Source organism: Eriocheir sinensis, chromosome 33, assembly GCF_024679095.1.
Source record: "Eriocheir sinensis breed Jianghai 21 chromosome 33, ASM2467909v1, whole genome shotgun sequence".
Taxonomy (NCBI): Eukaryota; Metazoa; Arthropoda; class Malacostraca; order Decapoda; family Varunidae; genus Eriocheir; species Eriocheir sinensis.
In genome coordinates, this window is record NC_066541.1 from 9,768,636 (window position 1) to 9,789,826 (window position 21,191).

A 21,191-nucleotide genomic window follows, 5' to 3' on the forward strand; every position below is an offset into this window, starting at 1 on the left:
AGAGTAAAGAGGAATAAAGGGGAGGTTATGTAGGGAGAAATGAGGGTAAGCTTTCTCTCTCTCTCTCTCTCTCTCTCTCTCTCTCTCTCTCTCTCTCTCTCTCTCTCTCTCTCTCTCTCTCCTCCTCCTCCTCCTCCCACCTATCTATCTCTCTTTCTCTCTCTCCTCAGGGAACTAACAACTCTCTTCCTCCTCCACCACGGCGTCCTCCTCCTCCTCCTCCTCCACCTCCTCCTCCTCCTTCTCCTCCTCCTTCTCCTCCACCTCCTCCTCCTCCTCCTTCTTCTCCTCCTCCTCCTCCTTCTCCTCCTCCCCTCTTCCTCCTCCTCCTCCTCCTCCTCCTTATGCTTTTCTTCATGTGGTGGTCAGTAATTTCTCTTGTAATGTGTCTTATAATTCCTTCTTGTTTGCCTCTCTCCTCCTCCTCCTCCTCCTCCTCCTCCTCCTCCTCTATTTATGTTTCTTTTTTCCTTCATTAATTTTGTTCCTATTACTTATTATTTTCCTCCGGGGTCATGGGAACAGTGGCAGTTTTCACAATGGTGGTGGTGGTGGTGGTGGTGGAAGGTAATAGTGGAAAAGGGGGGTGGGGGTGGGGAGGGGGGGTCGCTAATGGTGGTGGTGGTGGTGGTGGTGGTGGTTGAAGTCGTGACTGAGACGTCCTTTTGGTTGACCACTGAGAGAGAGAGAGAGAGAGAGAGAGAGAGAGAGAGAGAGAGAGAGAGAGAGAGAGAGAGAGGTGGTCATCAGAGAAGTGACCTTTGTAACGGGTTTGGTTGACACTTCAGGAGCCTCCCCCTACCCCCCCTATGCCTCCCTCCTTTCTTCCCTCCCTCCCTCCTCCCTCTTCCTTTCCTCTCTTTTAATGAAAAAAAAAAAAGACCATAACCAAGAAAATAATAAACCCAACTACAATGGCATAATGGTAGTTCCAGTAGTAGTAGTAGTAGTAGTAGTAGTTGTAACATGTGCCTAGTTTTCAATACAAGTAGTTTTCACGTCTAAAAAAATAAACAAAACAAAAAAAGATATTAAGTGAGTCAAACTATGCTGCTTTGTCTGTCTCTCTCCCTTCCCCTTCTTAACATCCTCCCTCATCTCCCTCCCTTCTTCTGTTCTCTCTCCTTATCTCCTCCCTTCCCTTCCTCTCTTCTGTCTCCTTATCTCCTTCCTTTCCTCGTATCGCTGACTCCTCTCGCCGCTCATTCTATTCTTGTCACGTTTGCCATCTCAGTGTTTCCTCTCATCGTTTTTGTTATATCCTGTTTATTTAAGAGTTTTGATCCATTAACTGTGTATGTGTGTGTGTGTGTGTGTGTGTGTGTGTTTATTCTCACGTATTTGTTTTGTGTGCCTATCTATGTTTTTTATCTGTTTGTCTGTCTCCCTTTTTTTTTTATTTATGTGTGTGTCTGTTTTAGTTGTCTGTATCTGTCTCTTGTCTGTCTTTCCTCATGTTCCGTGTCAGTCTGTGTTGACCTATTTTTTACCGTAAAGGAAGTTAGTGAAAGTAGAAAAAAATATTAAAAGACACAAAAATACCCGCTTGTCAGTGCCTATATTATGTCTGTTTTCAGTTGCCTGCGTCTTTTTTTCTTTGTGTTTGTCTGTGTGTTGAGCGCCATGCGTCTGTGTGCACCATTTTTTATTTTATTTTTATTTTTTATTTTTTTACAGTTAAGGAGTCCGCTCAAAAATAATCCCGCGTGTCTGTGCCTGTATATGTCTTTTTCCATGTGTCTGTGTCTTTTCTTCTGTGTTACTGTTTGTGTCTGTGTCTGTGTGTCTTCTTTGTTACCGGTCTGTGTCTGTGTGTTGACTTTTTTACAATCAAGGAGGAAGCTCAGTGTAAAAAAAAAGAAAAAGTTGTGCCTGTATGTGTATGTTTTGATCTGTCTGTGTTTTTGCGTTTTCTTTGTGCCTGTCTTTGTGTTGACCGGTCTGTGTCTGTCTGTCCCCAGCGCGGCGTGGTCGGTCCCATCATGCAACTCAACAACCGAAGGGCGACAACCACTGCAAGCAACCACAATAACAACAACAATAACAACAATAACAACAACAAAACAAGCAAGCCTCCCACTACCACTAACACCAACACCACCAACACCACCACCACCACCAACACCACCACTGCCACCACCACCACCACCGAGAAGACAACCACCATCACCACCACTGCCGCCACCACTGCCACCACCACCATCACTGCCTCCACCACTACCACCACCTCCACCACCACATCGCTTCCCGTGGTGGGGTGCGACTCACAGAAGGGCAGCGCGGAAGGTGAGTCACACATGAGTAACTTTTTCTGTCCCCCTTTTTTTTCTTTTTTTTCTTCTTTTTTGTCAGTCAGTCAGATGATGTAAGTCGATCTTCAGTCAGTGGGATTCTTTTTTTTTTTTTTTTTTGGGGGGGGGGGGGCGAATTTGCTGATACGGTTCGTGTTTTAGTACTTTGACCTCTCTCTCTCTCTCTCTCTCTCTCTCTCTCTCTCTCTCTCTCTCCACGGTAAGTTTAGTCATTATTTGCATGGTAAGCTTGAATTTGAGAGAGAGAGAGAGAGAGAGAGAGTGAGAGAGAGAGAGAGAGAGAGAGAGCACATCCAAGAAGACTCGTAAAGAAAAATATACCAGCAAATTACTATCAATTCATCTCACTTTTTTATATCTTCCATCTTTCTCTCTTTTCTCTTCCTTTCTTCCTTCTCTGTGTTTTCTTACCCGTTACCTGTATTCTGTGTATTCTTCATGTTACCTTTCCCTTACCTTCCTTACCTCTTCTTACCTTTCCCTACCTTTTTTTTTTTAGCTACTACTCATACCTGTGTCATTAATTATCGAACTGTTACCTGTCTTACCTATGTATTACCTGGTACCTATATTTGCCTGCTTACTTCTTACCTTTATTTATAAGTTACCTGTTGCCTATGTTTACTTTCTTACTTATTACTCTTATTTACCTATGTATAAGTTACCTGTTACCTATATTTACCTGCTTAATTATTACCTTTCCTTACCTATTAGTTACCTGTTACCTCTTTACCTGTGCGTCACCTGTCACCTGCATATTATTACCTCCTCCTCGGCACCTGTCTCCAAGTCGTTCCTTATCTGCCGTTTTCTTATCACCTGATTTTTACGTTAATATCGGATTTAGCCGACGATAAAGAGAAGATTGCAGTGATGTGTGTGTGTGTGTGTGTGTGTGAGAGAGAGAGAGAGAGAGAGAGAGAGAGAGAGAGAGAGAGAGAGAGAGAGAGAGAGAGAGAGAGAGAGAATTATTTACTTTACCTAATTGTTATACAGTTAAAAAAAACTATCCACGTATAAAATAGTGAAGAGATCTAATAAACAACAACAACAACAACAACAACAACAACAAAAATAACAACCACAAGAACAACAACAACGATAACAGCAACAAGTCAAAATAACAACGATAACTACTACTACTACTACTACTACTACTACTACTACTACTACTAAAAATACTACTGCTAATACTGCTAATATATACTACTAATACTAATACTAATAATAATAATGATAATAACAACAACAACACCAACATACCAAACAAAAATCATCCTTATTCTGGTGCTGATAAGGCCTGTTATCGCATCCTGGAGCAGCACCATACCGTGATAGCGTATCGGTGGGGGTGGCGGGGGTGGTGGTGATGGTGATGGTGGGGATGGCGGGAGGGGTGGTGGTGATGATGGTGGGGGGGAGGGGGGAGGGAAGACAAGCACATCCTCTCTATTAGAGGTTGAGAGATCCATGATAGTGGAGATGATGGTGATGAGATGGTGGTGATTGTGGTGATGTGTGTGGTGTTGTGACGGTGATGACTTGTGTTAGTGATGGTGATGAGGGTGACGGTGTGGGAACTGTGTGTGAAGTGATGATGGTGAATGAAGGCGACACAAAGAATGGTGATGCTCGTGGTGACCTTATGTGTGATGATGATGATGATGATGATAGTGAAATTACAAAGACCGAGAGGTAGTCAAGGGGAAGAAACATATGATAATAATGATGGTATGGAAGGGGGCCTGAAATATACCTAGAAAATAAAATAGTGATGTTGAAGGTGGTGATGGAAGATGGTGATGATGATAATGACAGTGTTAGGAATGGTGGTAAGTAATGGTGATGAGCGGGAGTGTCAGGAGGAAGGCGTGGGTGTTGGGAGGCAGTGAGAGATTATGATAGAGAGAGAGAGAGAGAGAGAGAGAGAGAGAGAGAGAGAGAGAGGTCATAGTGTTGGATAGCGAGTATGGTTTTGGTGGTGGTGGTGGTGATGGAGGGAGAGTGGATTAAGAGGAGGGGTGGTGGTGGTGGTAGTGGTGGAGGGGAGGAGGAGAGAAGGTGTGACAGGTGTGGTAGGATATGCAGGTGAAATCAGGTGCATGTGGTCTATTTATCTCCAAGGCAAGGTGATAGGTATGAAAAAAAACACTGATATTGACAACATACCAGATGAAATAGTAGTTGTGATAGTAGTAGTAGTAGTAGTAGTAGTAGTGGTTGTAGTAGTAGTAGTAGTAGTAGTAGTAGTAGTAGTAGTAGTAGTAGTGGTTGTAGTAGTAGTAGTAGTAGTAGTAGTAGTAGTAGTAGTAGTGGTTGTAGTAGTAGTAGTAGTAGTAGTGGTTGTAGTAGTAGTGGTTGTAGTAGTAGTAGTAGTAGTAGTAGTAGTAGTAGTAGTAGTAGTAGTAGTAGTGGTTGTAGTAGTAGTAGTAGTAGTGGTTGTAGTAGTAGTAGTAGTAGTAGTAGTAGTAGTAGTAGTGGTTGTAGTAGTAGTGATAAAATATGTTGAGATATCGTATCATTATCATTGTCTCATTGCACCGATAGCCAGACTTGTGAGTTTGTGTTACGTGTGCGCGCGTACGTGTCAGAGAGAGAGAGAGAGAGAGAGAGAGAGAGAGAGAGAGTTTGGTAAGCTTCATAAGTGATATTTCTCAAGGAGGTTGACTGAAACATGACTCACACGTTGTCTTTCCGTGTTCGGATTGAAGATAAGAAAACTATGAGTCTTGCTTCATCCACAGTAAACACATGAACCTTCGAGTACATTCAACACGAAGCAAATAAAGTCATCACCCCAACAGAAACGTTATCAGAAAGTCATAAATGTTTCCAGTTTCAAAGCCTTATTTCAAACCCCGAACCGAAACCTTGAAACACTGCCACACTCCACCCTCGCCAAGGTTCACCGTTCACGTTTCGAATCGTGAAGTGAAGCAAGTGAATCATTAAGCCTCTCTGGTGGTGTTGCCTGTCATCACCATCACCACCAAACCGAAACACCACGTGACAGGGAGTGTGGGAGACTGAGGAGGGAGTAGGAGAGAGAGGACGAGGAGGAAGGAGGAGGTGTGGCTGTCAGTTCGTCCCTCAGTCTCCTCCTCTCCTCCCATCAACATCTCCATCCTTCCTCTCCTCTCCTCTCCTCAAAATGGTTCTCCGGTGACAAGGTAAGAATTGGGGAGGAAAGGGAAGGAATGGACGAAGGAGAGAGCATCATCTTGTGTGGTGTTGATGGTAATGTTGGTGATGGGAGCGATTCTGGAAGAGGAAGAGGAAGAGAAGGAGAAGGAGGAGGACTATAAGATGCTGTATTTGTAGATGTATTGCTGGTAGGATATGATCGTGGTGGTAAATTAAGTGAAAAATGGAGGAGAGAAAATTAGGAGGAAGAGGAGGAACAGGAAGAGAAAAGAAAAGAAAAGGAAGACAAGTTGGTATATATGATTTTTGTGGTGGTGATGGTGGTGGAAGAGGAGAGGAGGAAGAGGAGGCAGAGAAAATGAAGAAGAGGAAGAGGAGGTGATGTTGATTGTAGGACATGATCACTGTGGCGGAACATGAGGAGGAGCAGGAGGAGGAAGTGGAGGTGGAGGCAGTTGGATATGGTCATCAATTGTGGTGGTGGTGGAGGAGCTGGTGGTGGTGGTGGGTGGTGTCATCTTCACACAACGGTAACGGTGGTAATGAGAGTGGTGGCGGTGGCGGTGGTGGGAGTGGTGGTGAGAACTGGGTGTGACTCGCAGTGGTGGTGATGGTGGGGGGGAGGGGGGGGTGATGGTGGTTGTGGTGGTGGTGGTGATGGTGGAGGTGAAAATTACAAGAATGATGTGTGACCTTTCGCAGGAGATTTGTAGTGGTTGTGGTGGATCGAAGGATGTCAGTCTGGTGGTGGTGGTGGTGGTGAGGGTTGGGTGGCACGGACTGGCGGTGATGGTGGTGGTGGTGGTGATGGAGGACGTGAACGGCCTGAAGGAGAGAAAGAATAATTGTGAAATCCAGGTGAAAAGAACTGCGGTGATTGTGATTGTGATGGAGGAGGAGGAAGAAGAACAAAAAGCAGTGGAGGAGGAGGAGGAGGAGGAGGAGGAGGGAAAGTAGTAGTAGTAGTAGTAGTAGTAGTAGTATAGGACGAGGAGGATTCAAAGGAGAAGGGAGAGAGGTTAAGATATCTAGAAAGGAAAGAAAGAAGAAAGGAAGGAAGGATGGAAGGTATAAGGAAGAGCGAGAAGGAGGGGAAGAGAAGGAAAGGAGAAAAGAGAGCTTAAGATATATAGAAAGGAAAGAAAGAAGAAAGGAAGGAAGGATGGAAGGTATAAGGAAGAGCGAGAAGGAGGGGAAGAGAAGGAAAGGAGAAGAGGGAGAGGTTAAGATATCTAGAAAGGAAAGAAAGAATAAAGGAAGGAAGGATGGAAGGTATAAGGAAGAGTGAGAAGGAGGGGAAGAGAAGGAAAGGAGAAAAGAGAGAGGTTAAGATATCTAAAAAAGGAAAAAAAGAGGAAAGGAAGGAAGGAGGAAAGGTATAAAAAAGAGCGTAAAAGAGGGAAAGAAAAGGAAAGAAGGAAAGCTGATGGGGAGACAAAAGGAGAAGGAAAAGAAAGGAAGGAAGGAAGAAAGGTAAAAGGAAGATCGTAAAAGAGGGGAAGAGAAGGAAAGGAGGAAAGCAGAGGCGGAAACAAAAGGAGAAGGAAAAGAAAGGAAGGAAGGAAGAAAGGTAAAAGGAAGATCGTAAAAGAGGGGAAGAGAAGGAAAGGAGGAAAGCAGAGGCGGAAACAAAAGGAGAAGGAAAAGAACGGAAAGAAGGAAGAAAGGTAAAAGGAAGATCGTAAAAGAGGGGAAGAGAAGGAAAGAAGGAAAGCTGATGCGGAAACAAAAGGAGAAGGAAAAGAAAGGAAAGAAGGAAGAAAGGTATAAGGAAGATCGTAAAAGAGGGGAAGAGAAGGAAAGGAGGAAAGCAGAGGCGGAAACAAAAGGAGAAGGAAAAGAACGGAAAGAAGGAAGAAAGGTATAAGGAAGATCGTAAAAGAAGGGAAGAGAAGGAAAGGAGGAAAGCAGAGGCGGAAACAAAAGGAGAACGAAGAAATGGAGAGAGGGAGGTATACTTCGACAAGGTATCAGCAGGAGTAGGAACGAGGGAGGGAGGAAGGAAGGAGAAAGGTGAAGAGCACGATGAAGAAGCAAAACTTTATCACAAGCAGAAGTTCGACGTCCTAGATTAAGTTCGTCTCTCTCAGGAGGATCCAAGACCTTATAATTAATAGTCTTCAGTCACCCACAAAGCCGCCGCCCTCATATGGTGTCATGTTTGCGTGATACGGGGGGGCGAGGGAGGGAGGGAGGGAGTCTGATACTGTTAATTATCTTATTCTGAAAGTTTTGGAGTGATGGAGGCGATAAAGATATAATACAGTCTGGGTGTCATGGCCTCCTCCTCTTGCTATTATTATTATTATTATTATTATTATTATTATTATTATTATTATTATTATTAGATGATGTGTACGATGATCTTTGCCTTTGTTTTTGTGTAAGGCCTCGTGTGTGTGTGTGTGTGTGTGTAGGGGGGGGGGGGGGGAATGTGTGTGGAGGGGTGTGAGTATGGTTGTGTGGGAGTGATTATGTGTGTGTGTGTGTGTGTGTGTGTGTGTGTGTGTGTGTGTGTGTGTGTGTATGTTTCATTTGTCAGCTCGGGAATTTTGAGATAGGAAGGAAAAGATAATTATGATGAGGGAGAGCGGATGTGAGGGAGAGGAAAAACATCTCTCTCTCTCTCTCTTTATCTCTTATGTAATGGAGAAAAAACTAATGATAGCTCTTAAGTAAAATCAGTTATCCCTTCCTCTCATTTTTTTTTTTAATCTATTATTAGTATTTCATTTATCTCTCTTTAATTTGCTTCTGTTTCCCATTGCTTCTCCTCATTGTATCTCCCTCTTGTTCTTTCCTAATGACAAATGACGCAGATCCTCCCTCTCATTTTTTTATCTTTTCTTATTATTTCATTTCTTTCTCTTTAATTGTCTTCTTGTTTCCTATTGCTGCTTCTAATTTTATCTCCCTTTCGTTCTTTCCTAATGACGAATGACGCAGATCCTCCCTCCCGTCTTCCTTTCATCTATTCATCTCTATCTCTTTCCTTCCTCTCTTCCTCTCTTCTTCACTTTCTTGCTTCATTACTTTCTTAGATGTCTTTTTTCTAGTCTTTCTCCCTTCCTCCCCCCTTCTCTATTTCTTTCCTATTTTTCCTCCTCTCTTCATCCATTTCTTCCTCTTTCATCACTTTCTTATGTATCTTCTTCCATTCATCATCCCTCCCTTCCTTCCTTCATCATTGCCTCCCTTCCTCAGTTATCATTATAGTTTCCTTCACCCTTATCTCCATCTCTTCAGCCATTCATCACTTCTACTTCTTACACATCAGTTTCCTCATTCCCTCCTCTTACAAAACTCTCCTCCCTCACTCACTCTCACCTTACTCCATTCCCTCCCTCCCTCTGTTCCTCCACTCTCTCCTTCCTCATTTTCCTTCCTCTTTATCTCTTTTTCGAAACACACCCTTCTAAAACATCCTTCCCTTCATCTTTTTTTATCTTTTTCTCTTCTTTTCTATTCTCCTTTATTTTTGTTTTCATTTCTCGTGTCTTCCTCTCCTTCCGTTCTCTTCTTATCTTTACACTTATCTCTCTCAATCTCTATTTTCTCTCCTTTTATTCCACTTTTCTCCACCTCCTTCGTTAGTGTTCTCTCTCCTTTGATTATCCCTTCCTTTGCTCTTTTTTTTCAATATTTTCTCTCCCTCTCGATAAAGCTCTCCCAAATAAGGATATCTCCCTCTGGTCTTTCCTCCCCGCTTTGTTCTTATCCTCTCCCTCCCTCCATCCTTCCTCTCCCCCCCTCCGTCCTTCCTCTCCCTCCCTCCGTCCTCAACTCCCTCCTCCACTCCCACTTATTCTCCTTAATCAACTCTTCCTCTCCTCTCCCAAGAATCCTCGCTTTTCTCTCCTTCCGTTCCTCTCTCCTTGAACCACACCCTGTTAAACTATCTCCCTTTTCTCTCTCTTCTGTCTCTCCCTCTTTTCTCTTCTCTCCCCTCCCATATTTGTCTCCCTTTCTCCCCCGATTACAAGACTGGACCTTAGGCATGTGACAGTGTTGTCATCTCCCCACATCTTTCTCCTCCTCTCTTCTCTCTTCCCTCCCTCCCTTGTTTATCTCCCATTCCCTCTCTCCCGTGATTACAAGAGTGGGCCTACGACGCAAGACAGTGTTGCCACCCCCGCCGGACTTCCTTCGTTGCTTTCCAAGAAGTTACCGTCAGTGTCCCAAGCCCGAGATTGTTCCCAGAAGGCGGTCCCTGGGGCGAGATGGACCGATGCTGTGTTTGTGTTTTTCTCGGTCTAGAATTATTGTGATGGACAAATATTACAGTCGTTGTTCGTGGTGGTGGTGGTGGTTGGGGTTATTGGGAGATGTTGGTGTTTATTCTTGTTGGCCGTGGTGGTGATGGCGGTGGTGGTGGTGTTGTTTGTGTTGTTTGTGGTGGTGGTGCATGTGAGTCTTATCTTCGCCCATTGTTTCTTTGGGTTTGGTCTTTGTTTGTTTTGTTCGTTTCGTGGTTGTGTGTTGGTTCGTTTTATTGTGTGTTGTCTCTGTCGTTTTCTTGCTGCTTCTTAATTTGTTTTCTTTCCTCTTAATCATCATCTTTTTCTTCTTCTTCGTCTGCTTCTTCTTCATCTTCTTTCTTCCTCTTCTTCCTTTTCTTTTCTTCTTCATCTTCTTCTTCTTCTTTTTCTTCTTCTTCTTCTTCTTCCTTTTATTATTATTATCATCATCATCATCATCATCATCATCATAACCCTCATCAGTGTCTCCGGGTCGCCATGACGACACACCTGTCACCTGTTGACGTGACAAGATGTGGGAGCACGTACACTTTTTCTCTCAGCTTTCAGTTGTTGATTCAGTTTTCTCGTGTATTATTTTCTTAGAAGTGTTTTTCAAAGTTGTTTTCTTGTCTCATCTTTACGCTGCAGTACGTTTCCATTGTTCAGTAATGGATGCTGCTGTCTTCCTTGGTATTCTTTGAACGTTTAAGATGTTGTGTTTAAACTTTAGCTGATCAACGGTGATTAGCTAAACAGTCATTATTTACGTTACAGAAAGCACAATAATGAAATCCACAAAACTCAGAATTTGTTACTTGAAATAATGGTATAAATGACAAAAAAATAAATAAACACTTCAGTGACCTTCAATTGTAATGATAAGAAAATAATAAATAGTGATAAGGGCAATAATATAACTTCAGTAATCTGCAATTGCAATGATAATAAAAAAAAATGTAATAAACAAATAGTGACAAACAGTAACTTAGACATGAACGCTGCTGCGCCTTATAATAATTTTTGAGAATCAGCAAGAGGCGGCGTGGACTGGGAAGACGAAGAAGAGAAACAGTAATGAAAAAAAAAATAAGAAGAAGGAAGGAAAGAAATAATGGAAATAGTAAGAATTAATGATTTTTTCGTATGTTTTTTTTTTTTTTTTCAGTACACAAACGCTGCGCCGCACACATTATATATATTCGGGGATCATTGTTGTTGTTGTTGTTATTATTATTATTATTATTATTTCTTCGTCATCATCATCATCATCTTTCTCTTCCTGTTCCCAATATTCTTCTTTTTACGGTATTATCATTCTTCTTCCTTTTTTCTTCTTCTTCTTCTTCTTCTTCTTCTTCTTATTATTATTATTATTATTATTATTATTATTATTATTATATTATTGAGATCAGTAACAGTATTATACGAAGTAGGAAGACAAACAGGGGAGCCAGAGCCGCCGTGTTTACGTGGAAGGCCGCCTGACGTTGTTTGTATGTTTTCACCTGTGATTACGTGATGCAGGTAAAGTCCAGGTGACGTCACTTGACCCCGGACGTCTACTGACAGGGGTAAACAAAAATAGGATCTCTCTCTCTCTCTCTCTCTCTCTCTCTCTGCTTCTGTCTCTATCTCCGTCTCTGTATGTCTGTTTTTCCGTTTGTATATCTGTGTTTGTCTCTCTCTCTCTCTCTCTCTCTCTCTCTCTCTCTCTCTCTCTCTCTCTCTCTCTCTCTCTCTCTCTCTCTCTCTCTCTCTCTCTCTCTCTCTCTCTCAAAGAAGGAAATATGAAGACAAGGAAAGGAAAACAAAAACAGGAAATTAATAAACGAGAGAGAGAGAGAGAGAGAGAGAGAGAGAGAGAGAGAGAGAGACTGGGCATCCCATCTTCATCTTTTATCGTGACAGGAAGGATTCTGGGACTTTTTCGTTGTTTCGTTATTTATCGCCTTGTTTCATAACGTAATTTTTCAACCCACTTGTTTTTTTTTCTTATTATTATGAGGAAACGAAGGTGAACGAAGGACGGTGTAAGGGTTATCGACACACACACACACACACACACACACACACACACACACACACACAAACACAAATACCACCACACACCGTTAAGTCATTTCGTGTTTTCATCATCCATTTCCCGCCACCATTGCACACCTTGATTAAACACCTGTGAACACCTTCGTTTTACCTGACTAACGGTGACACAGGTGCTCCGAGTTACGTTAATGATCCCTTATATGGTATACGATGATCTGGTATACGTTGGTTCAGTATCCTCTGTTTTTCTTCATCTGTTCGCCTATCAACTTTTTCTCTCATCTTTTTATCTATATTTCTGACTTTGCACCCACGTGTGTTTGTACTAATGATCCCTTATTTGATGTACGATGCTCTGGTTTGTTAGTTTTGTATCCTGTTCTTTGTTCTTTTTGTAAGGTATTAACATCAACTCCCCTTCTGTTTCTCTATCTTTCTGACTCCCCATCCATGAGTGTTTAATTAAGTTAATGATCCCTTACTCTAAATCCGATGCTTTGGTTTATGTTAGTTTAGTATCCTCCGGTGGGGTTTTTTTTCAGCTATCAACATCAACTCTTCATCGATTTCTCTTACTTTCTAACTCTCCATTCTTGAGTGTTTAAGCTAATGGACCCTTTTTCGATGTACGATGCTGTAGTTTGTGTTAGTTTCGTTAGTTTTCGTCAGCTGTTAACATCCTCTCGCTCCCAGATTGCCTTCTCTTCTGACCACTCTTCTTTTCTCTTTTTATAGTGGTGCTTAGCGAGGTTTGTATTGTTTATTATCTATTTACCCTTTAGTGGCTTCTTTTGCTGTTAAACTTTCCTTCTATCCCTTTTCTCTAACTCTCCATTCATAAAGGTTTCGTAGACGTCAGACTCTCCTCGCTCCTGACTTCCCAGACCGCTTTCTCGAGAATCTGATATTTATTTATGTTTTTTGAGACGTTTCTTTTCGTCCTTTCTTTCCATCCTGCGGGAGTGGCCTCTGACGAGCATCCGGCGGACATTGTGGGAGGAGGATGAGGATGAGGAGGAGGAGGAGAGACTGGAGGGACTGAGGAGTTAATAAGAAGAGAAAAGGAAGGAAAAGAAGTAAGAAGGATGTGGACGAGGGAGGAGGTTAATGAGGGAAGTGTCTAATTACTCCATATTCGCTACTCTTATTTTCGTTTATTTCCTTGATGACTATTCCTTAAAGTCATGAGAGAGAGAAGGAGACAGAAGAGCGTCCCAATATGTGTTTCTTATGTAGACATTAACTTGGCGCGAATGGTGTTTGAAATGACAAACATGAGACAGATCGGTTTAGCGCAAAGTCTGTGGGATTAGAGAACGGTGAGGCGGGATCAAAAGACGAGGAACTATGTAGCGAAGAGTACGTATTCACTATAAGGATGGGAAGGGAAGGGGAGGGAGTTTTTTGTTGACAGCGAAAGGAAGGGAAGGGATGGGGAAGGGAGGGGAGGGGAGGATTGGGAAGGGAATTGAAGGGGAGGGGAGGGTTGGGATGGGAAGGAAAGGGAAGGGGAGAGGAGGGGAGGGGAGGGAAAGGAAGGGGAGGAAAGGGAAGGGAAGGGGAGGGGAGGAGAGGGAATGGGAGTAAATGGGAAGGGAAGGGAAGAGAAGACAAGAGAAGACAAGACAAGACAAGACAAGGAGGGGAAGAGGGAGTAAGTATTTTTATAGGGATCCGCCGTCATTACGTCTGCATAGGGCAAGATAAGCCTCCCCCAAGTGCTCTAAATCCCATATTATCCAACGTTTCAGGGCTTCCACACCCAAATTCGATAAGGCTTTCGTAGAGGCTGTTGTGGGTATTTCCGTGGGTGTTGTTATGAGCCTGGTGATAGTTTGACAAGGCTTCTACACCATGAACGTGAAAAATTACTCATGAGAACCCGACTAAGCTTCTGTATGACCTTTGAAAGTATTTGTTATTAGAGTCGAAAGCTTCTGTGAATAGGAGACAAAATAACAACCGCGTTCCTTATTGTTTCCCAAGTGACCCAAAGCGTTTTTTTTTTTTTTCTAGCATTATGATGTGTGTGTGTGTGTGTGTGAGAGAGAGAGAGAGAGAGAGAGAGAGAGAGAGAGAGAGAGAGAGAGAGATCCCTTAAGTCCCTCTCAGCCCTAAAGCAGACTCGATATAGCTTTACGTATACACATTTGTTCATATTAATTCTCCCCCTTATCACTCGCTATCTCTCCAATGATCCGGACTATTTCTCCAATATCTCTCACTTCTTGGAACTCTCGCCGCGCCTCACTAAAAGAGCGAAGTGTCACCACCTTACAGCAACGACTAACACTGAAGGTCATATCCGCAGTGGTGGCCTGACCCTTCTTCTGTACCGTGAGCCTAAAAACACATATATTAGGGTCATATTTGTAAACATCTCGACGCACAAGCTCACATTTTGACAAGGCTTTCGTAGGACTTTCATTCATTTCCAGGGGTAGCTTTATGGCCTCGGTGGTAGTCTGACCTTTCTTCTGTACCGTGAACCTAAAAACACATATATTAGGGTCATATTTGTAAACATCTCGACGCACAAGCTCACATTTTGACAAGGCTTTCGTAGGACTTTCATTCATTTCCAGGGGTAGCTTTATGGCCTTGGTGGTAGTCTGACCTTTCTTCTGTACCGTGAGCCTAAAAACACATATATTAGGGTCATATTTGTAAACATCTCGACGCACAAGCTCACATTTTGACAAGGCTTTCGTAGGACTTTCATTCATTTCCAGGGGTAGCTTTATGGCCTTGGTGGTAGTCTGACCTTTCTTCTGTACCGTGAACCTAAAGAAACGCCCATTACAGCCCTATTGATATCCTTTTTGGTGTTTAGAAATTGGTGATGCAAGAGGTGGAAGCGACTGCAAATATCGACCTTAAAGTGCTAAATCTCCACATCGATTACACCTGTCCGCCTTACCTGTATCCGGGACTCACATGTGCACTATGAACCCATTGCTCACGTGGCTCATTTTTACCTAATCTGCCTCAACGCGTGAATCAAGAGGACATTCATATTAACTACCTCAAATACCTTGGCTCTGGAACGTAATTGGTTTGTTAATGGATTCTCAAATGAGGCGGACAAAGGGCGTAAGGGACAAAGCCATTTCTTTTCTGGTTTGCATTGGGAGCGGCAGGGCAGACTTCACACCCCAGGAAGAGCAACAAACGAGGTGCAAGGAAAAATTGACCTTGTAGTTGGTGTATCGAGAGTTGCTTTTCCGTTGTATCTGACATTTTTTTTCTGGGATGTGCAAACTAGAAAAAAAAAAGACTGTCGCTCGCACCCCATTTCCTCCGGACGCTTCAAATGTCACGCGCTTATCTCCTAGAAAAAGTATTCGACGTAAAAATAGTGGAAACGCAGATTTGTCACTGTACTTTTTTATCTTTCTCGTGTGTCTTGGCGTTGCTCGGAGTAAAAGATTCGTAAGTTTATAATCAGTTTATATTTTATTTCCTTGATAACTATTCCCTTAAAGGCATGAGAGAGAGAAGGAGACAGAAAGAGCGTCCCAATATTTGTTTCTTATATAGGTATTAACTTGGCGCGAATGGTGTTTGAAATGACAAAAATAAGACAAATAGGTTTAGCTCAAAGTCTATGGGATTAGAGAACGGTGTGGCGGGATCAAAAGAACCGATTTTTTTTTTTCGACAGCGATTTTGTTTATCGTTATCGAAGGTTATAATAAAAAAAACTCACTCCGATCCACAACATTTCCATCGTCGCAGTTATCCGAAATCGCGTGTAATAATGTTATCTGCTGGTGTCTGTTAACTTTCAATTTTATCTTCATCTCTGTCGACATAAAAATAACGTACCACTTGGATTTTCTTCTACGTCTCTTAGTTTTATTCGAGAGCAATCGTTAGCTTTTATCTCTGTCATCATGCTATAAGAGAGAACAGTGCGTAACTTTCATCTGTGTCGCCATGCTAATAACACATCAATTAAGGTTTATTTCTTTACCTCAGCTTTATTTCTTCTACGCCTTATTTCTTCAACGTCTTTATTTCTTCTACGGTTTATTTCTTCTACGCCTTATTTCTTCAACGTCTTTATTTCTTCTACGGTTTATTTCTTCTACGGTTTATTTCTTCTACGGTTTATTTCTTCTACGGTTTATTTCTTCTACGGTTTATTTCTTCTACGGTTTATTTCTTCTACGGTTTATTTCTTCTACGGTTTATTTCTTCTACGGTTTATTTCTTCTACGGTTTATTTCTTCTACGGTTTATTTCTTCTACGGTTTATTTCTTCTACGGTTTATTTCTTCTACGGTTTATTTCTTCTACGGTTTATTTCTTCTGCGGTTTCTTTTTTGTGCGCTTTATTTCTTCTGCGTCTCTAAGTTTTATTCGAGAGCAATCGGTAGCTTTTATCTCTGTCATCATACTATAAGGGAGAACAGTAGCTATGTAACTTTCACCTGTGTCGCCATGCTTATAACATATCAATTAAGGTTTATTTCTTTATCTAAACTTTATTTCCAGAGCAGGAGGTAGTTTTCATTTGCGTCGACATACTAATGACATATAAATTACGGTTTTCTTGTACCTCTCTAGTTTTTATTTCGAGAACAGCAAGTAGCTTTCATCTTTGCCAACATCTAATAACACATTAATTAGAGTTTATGTATTCCTGATTATTAAAAGTCGTATTCTTTATCAATATTAATGTAGCTGTTTTCTCTTTTTCGACCCGTTTTTCATGGCGTAGTTAGTTATTTTTGTCGATATTTTACACCGCTTTTTACGACTGAGTTTGTAATATGTCGAATTGGCTGTGAAAATCCAACTTTTTTAGCAAACTTCTTCCCAAAAATTAAAATTGAAAACCCAAACCACCCACATAACGGTTTACAAATACTAATACCACGCTAAAATAATCTGACGCAATATCTCGTCAGCTTAGTTTCGAGAACCGTCCGTTTTTGGTTTCATGTTTGCATACATTACTGTGCTGCCTGGTCCGCCCCGCCACGCTGCGTCTGCCGGAGGAAGGAAAGAAAGCAGCAGAACGTGACCTGCCCCAAATGTTTCTCTTCACTTGAACATGTCACGTGACTCAGGGCTGTGACGTCAGAATCAGTCATCTCCTGGAGGATTCGTGACTAAGACGAGAGAGAGAGAGAGAGAGAGAGAGAGAGAGAGAGAGAGAGAGAGAGAGAGAGAGAGAGAGAGAGAGAGAAAAGCGCATCCTCCCCATGTATATTATCTCATTACACTTAAAATACTCGGCAGATCGTTCTACATCAATATTTTTTCCTGTTCTATTTTTTTTAATTCTATGTAATGTTTTTTCCTTCTATTTATTACGTTTTCTTGTGTTGTTGTTGTATTCTAATCTATTGCTTTTCTTCTATTTCTTGTTTCCGCGCCGTCACCGTTACGCTCGTGGGAAGGATCTGATGTAAGACTTGATCCTTTGCAGTGCTCCGGAGTTTGGCTTTTGCTCTATCTTATCTTGGGCCTCGCGGAGTGGAGGGAGTGGCTAGAGGAAGGGGGGGGCAGCGTAGTCTGAGGGGGCGAGGGGAGGGAGGGGAGCAGTAGTGTGTGGGAAGGGGTACGAGGAGGGATAAGGAGAGGAGAGGAGGGAGAGAAGGAGAGGAGGGAGGGAGCGAGGCAATGGAGAATCAAGTTAAGAGTTGCATCATGTGATATAAATTCCTACACGTTCTCTCTCACGCACGCACTCTCACACACACACACACACACACACACACACACTGATGCCCTCCTAACAAATCCGAGTGACGCAGGGCATTAGAACCATCAAGTTTAAGTAAAGACAAAGACCCAAGGAGTGCCAGGGGGGGGAAGGGGAAGAGAAAAGGGAGCGGAAGAGAGGAAGAAAGGGAGGATGTTGGTGTAGTGTAACAAGAGGGAAGAATTGGAAGGGAAGGGAAAAAATGGAAGAAAAGGGGGTGGGAAGGGGAAGAGGAAAGGGGAATAGGGAGGATATTAGTGAGTAGAGAAAGAGAAGAATGAGTGGAAGAAAGGGGGATGTAGGAGAGAGGATGTAGGAGTGAGAGGTAGAGGAAAGGGAAGGAGGGAGGGAAGATGAGAGGAAGGAAAAACGGAAAGAGGGGGTATGAGGGGTGTAGGGGGGTGGGGGGGGGGTACAGGTGAAGGCATCGCTCAGGTTCGTGGACTTGGCACCAAAATAGCCAAACTTTCCCTGGACGTGAGAAAAGTAAACACGAGTAAGAAAGTTTGGCATCCGCAGGGGAAGTGTGTGTGTGTGTGTGTGTGTGTGTGTGTGTGTGTGTGTGTGTGTGTAAGGAGATTAGGTCTTGCCACACATCCACCTTCATATCCGATCTCTATATTGTATCATAAGTCTCATTTCCGTATTCTCTCTCTCTCTCTCTCTCTCTCTCTCTCTCTCTCTCTCTCTCTCTCTCTCTCTCTCTCTCTCTCTCTCATTGTTAGGAAAAAAATTGTTAGAATCGTATCACAACCAGTAATTTTAATGACGCAAAAGTAAATTCTGAAAAAGGTTAAGAAAGACCAAATGATTCTTTTGCTATTTATGTAAGACCCTTTGTGCGCGTGTCAAGATACTGCAACAAAAGATAATTATGCTCATACGTATGGAGACAAAAAGATGAAGAAGGCTTGAGTCATAAGCACACACACACACACACACACACACACACTGAACTCCACTAACACCATACATAAAATAAAAATAATTGAAAAAAAACTAATCCTGCAAATATATATCTTAAGGGAACACACACTCTCAAACTCTACTAATACCACACGTCACAATGTAATCATCGAAAAAAAGTTGTGATCCCGCAAATGTTTTAAGGATACAAAAATAGAACGACAAAGAACCAAAAACGTTTGAGTCCGAACGTTTCAGAGAATATCGCTAAGGGGGTTTCCATCCTGTATGTTGGATTTCGCGCGATGTCGCAGGATACGGATGTTTTTTTTTTTAGCCGATAAGGATTGACGCCACAAAGATAGATTAGAACAACTGGGTCTTCCTTTTCCTATTACTTGCGCGTTCTCGTTATTCGTCTTGGGAGTACTTAACAAAGCTCTCTTATCGCTGTTTTCTTCTTCTTTGTTTTCGTCCATATGGTTTTTTTTTTTTTTTTTTTTTGGAGCCCCCTACGTATGGTATTTCTTTGGTGCTTTTTGTATGCATCTGATATATTTTTTTTATTCATATAGTATTTATTTATTGTTTGTTTATATTTGGCATTTTTTTATTCATATGGCATTTATTTTGCTTTAATGTGGAATTTATTGGGTATTTTGGTATTTAATTTGTATCTGGTATTTTGGTATTTTTGTTTATTTATTTATTTATTTCTGTACTGGAGCCTTACTAGTTCTGGTTTGAAGGTCAGTGGGAAAGATGCGGATGTCCGTTCAGACAGATGCCGTGTTCTAGTGATTCATGTTCTTGGTGTTAGTTTTCACGTACAGTAATTTTATTTCTAGATTTCGTTTATGTTCAAATAGTTTAAGAAGGAGAATGAAAGTACCTGACCAAGAGTGCTTAATATTTCTAGTTAATACAATGTGTAGGTTTTGTATTATTTTTTAGTGTATTTTTTTCGTTTATTTGTTTTATTTTTAAGAGTCGTGTATGATTATTAGTTAAGAAGTATAAGAGTTTCAGACTAAAAGAATGTATTATTTTTCTGAACGAGAATACACTTCCGCTTCACTATTCAAATAAGCTCACCATGTTATAATGTTTTGTGTAATGTTTTGTATGTCATGATTAGGTAACGACAGGACAGAACAGAGGGAGCGTTTCAGACCAGAAGGATATAACGAAGTCGATCATTATCACGCTCCTACACACGCCGCCTCCTTTTCCTTCCTTCCGTCCTTTCTGCTGCAGAGGACCGAGGGGCGTGACGTCACTCTTGGATTTCCCCAAAGGTTCTTAGTTCTCCGCAGGATGATAACAGAGAATCGCGTCTTTTGTCAGGCTCCACCGGACGCGGATTCGTTTCCTTGGTCATTGGGAAACCCTGCGTCTGGGGGCAAAGGTCACGAAGGTCATTCATCAGGTGTGTCTGTCTGGGGCAGATCCTGAAGGGGTTGGAGTAGGTTAGTGACCGGTGAAAGCTAGGAACGGAAGGATAAGAGTTTGTGTAAGAATATTAATTAAGGTGTATGAAAGAAAAGATGATGTTGAAAAAAAGGAATGATGATAATGATGATGGTAATGATAGGTTATAAAGTTTGAGAAGATACTTATGGAACCAAAATAGATTACAAGTTGGTGAAATCTGGGGAAGGTCAAATTCAATGGAAGATTTAGGTTAGGGAAAGGATTAGGTACGGCAGAAGATTATCAGAGACCAGGGAAACTTGGGAAGGCGCAGACAGGTGTTATGTATTGTGGAAAAGTAAGAAGGACAGAGGTAAATGTGTATAAGGTTGCAGTGGGTCAGGGGAAACAATCAAGCCAATATAGCAATCAAGGAAAGAATGGAAAAAAAGTGGGATTTATCAAGGAAATTTTCCAGAGGGTTACGTTCATAATTGACTGATCGTTAATGGAGAATCAGGGACGGATTAGTTAGTTGGTTTGAAGCGCAACAAATTCTGGTGATACTAAAAAAGGGTCAGAAAAATTTGGGTTGTTAAAGATTGTCCAGATTGTTTACAGAGAATTGCATCAGTCACGTATTAGATTATTGCCTCAGCTTATAGAGAATTGGATCATTTTAGTATTAGATTGCCTTGTTGTCCTTGCAGTTAACGGAAAGATTGGTTATGTGTTACATTCAGTGTTCAGTTCAATCCCATGCAATCTCAAGCTAATTCTTAAAGGCTTACTCGGCTAAAGATAACAGGGAGAGCGTGGGGGTGTTAGTCAGTCATTCGCTTTACCTGTCATTTACCTGGAATCGGTGTGAACAGGTAACAGACAGGTATGATTGGGTTCAGTGACCTGATAACTCGATTTTTTTTTTTTTTATATATACATTTCCCCTGAAGCACCATCCAACAGTTTTCTTATCTCGGCACAAAACATTCACGTTTATCAGCTGTTTTTTTTTTTTTTTTTTTTTTTTTTTTTCCAAACACTTATCGCGGATGTAAATTGTGGCGGTATTGCATAATCCGAATATTTTATTGATAAGATGTGAGGAAAAGTGACACGGATCGGAGGTGAGGTGATCAGTAGTGCATCTTATACGTGGGCAGGTGAGGAGGTGAGGAGTGTCAGGTGAACAGTCGTCAAAAGATCCCACATATAGTTTACCTTTTACTCTCTCTCTCTACCTGACCTCCTGTTTGGGGCTACTTTTTCCTTATCCTTTTATCGTGTCTTTCCTCTTGTCTATCTATTCTTCCTCTTTTGATTCGTCTTTCTGTTTTTTTTCTCCCTATTTGTCTTACTGTCCTGTCTTTTTTTTATCTTGTCTGTCTGTACTTCCTTATTCTCTACTACCTGTGT

The 21,191-nt window shown here is 41.8% G+C and overlaps 1 protein-coding gene across 3 annotated transcripts in view; it reads left to right on the forward strand.

Moving 5' to 3' along the window:
- The window catches only part of LOC127006706 (ras-responsive element-binding protein 1-like), a 130,074-nt gene that overhangs the window by 81,619 nt on the left and 27,264 nt on the right, over positions 1-21,191 (forward strand). For 2 of the 3 annotated variants that reach the window (XM_050876922.1, XM_050876923.1), the window contains exon 3: positions 1,962-2,286. In XM_050876922.1, the coding sequence (XP_050732879.1) occupies positions 1,962-2,286 (325 nt within the window). Of the gene's footprint in view, positions 1-1,961; positions 2,287-5,319; positions 5,483-21,191 lie in introns of those variants that run through there. The other variant, XM_050876925.1, reaches the window with a different exon arrangement.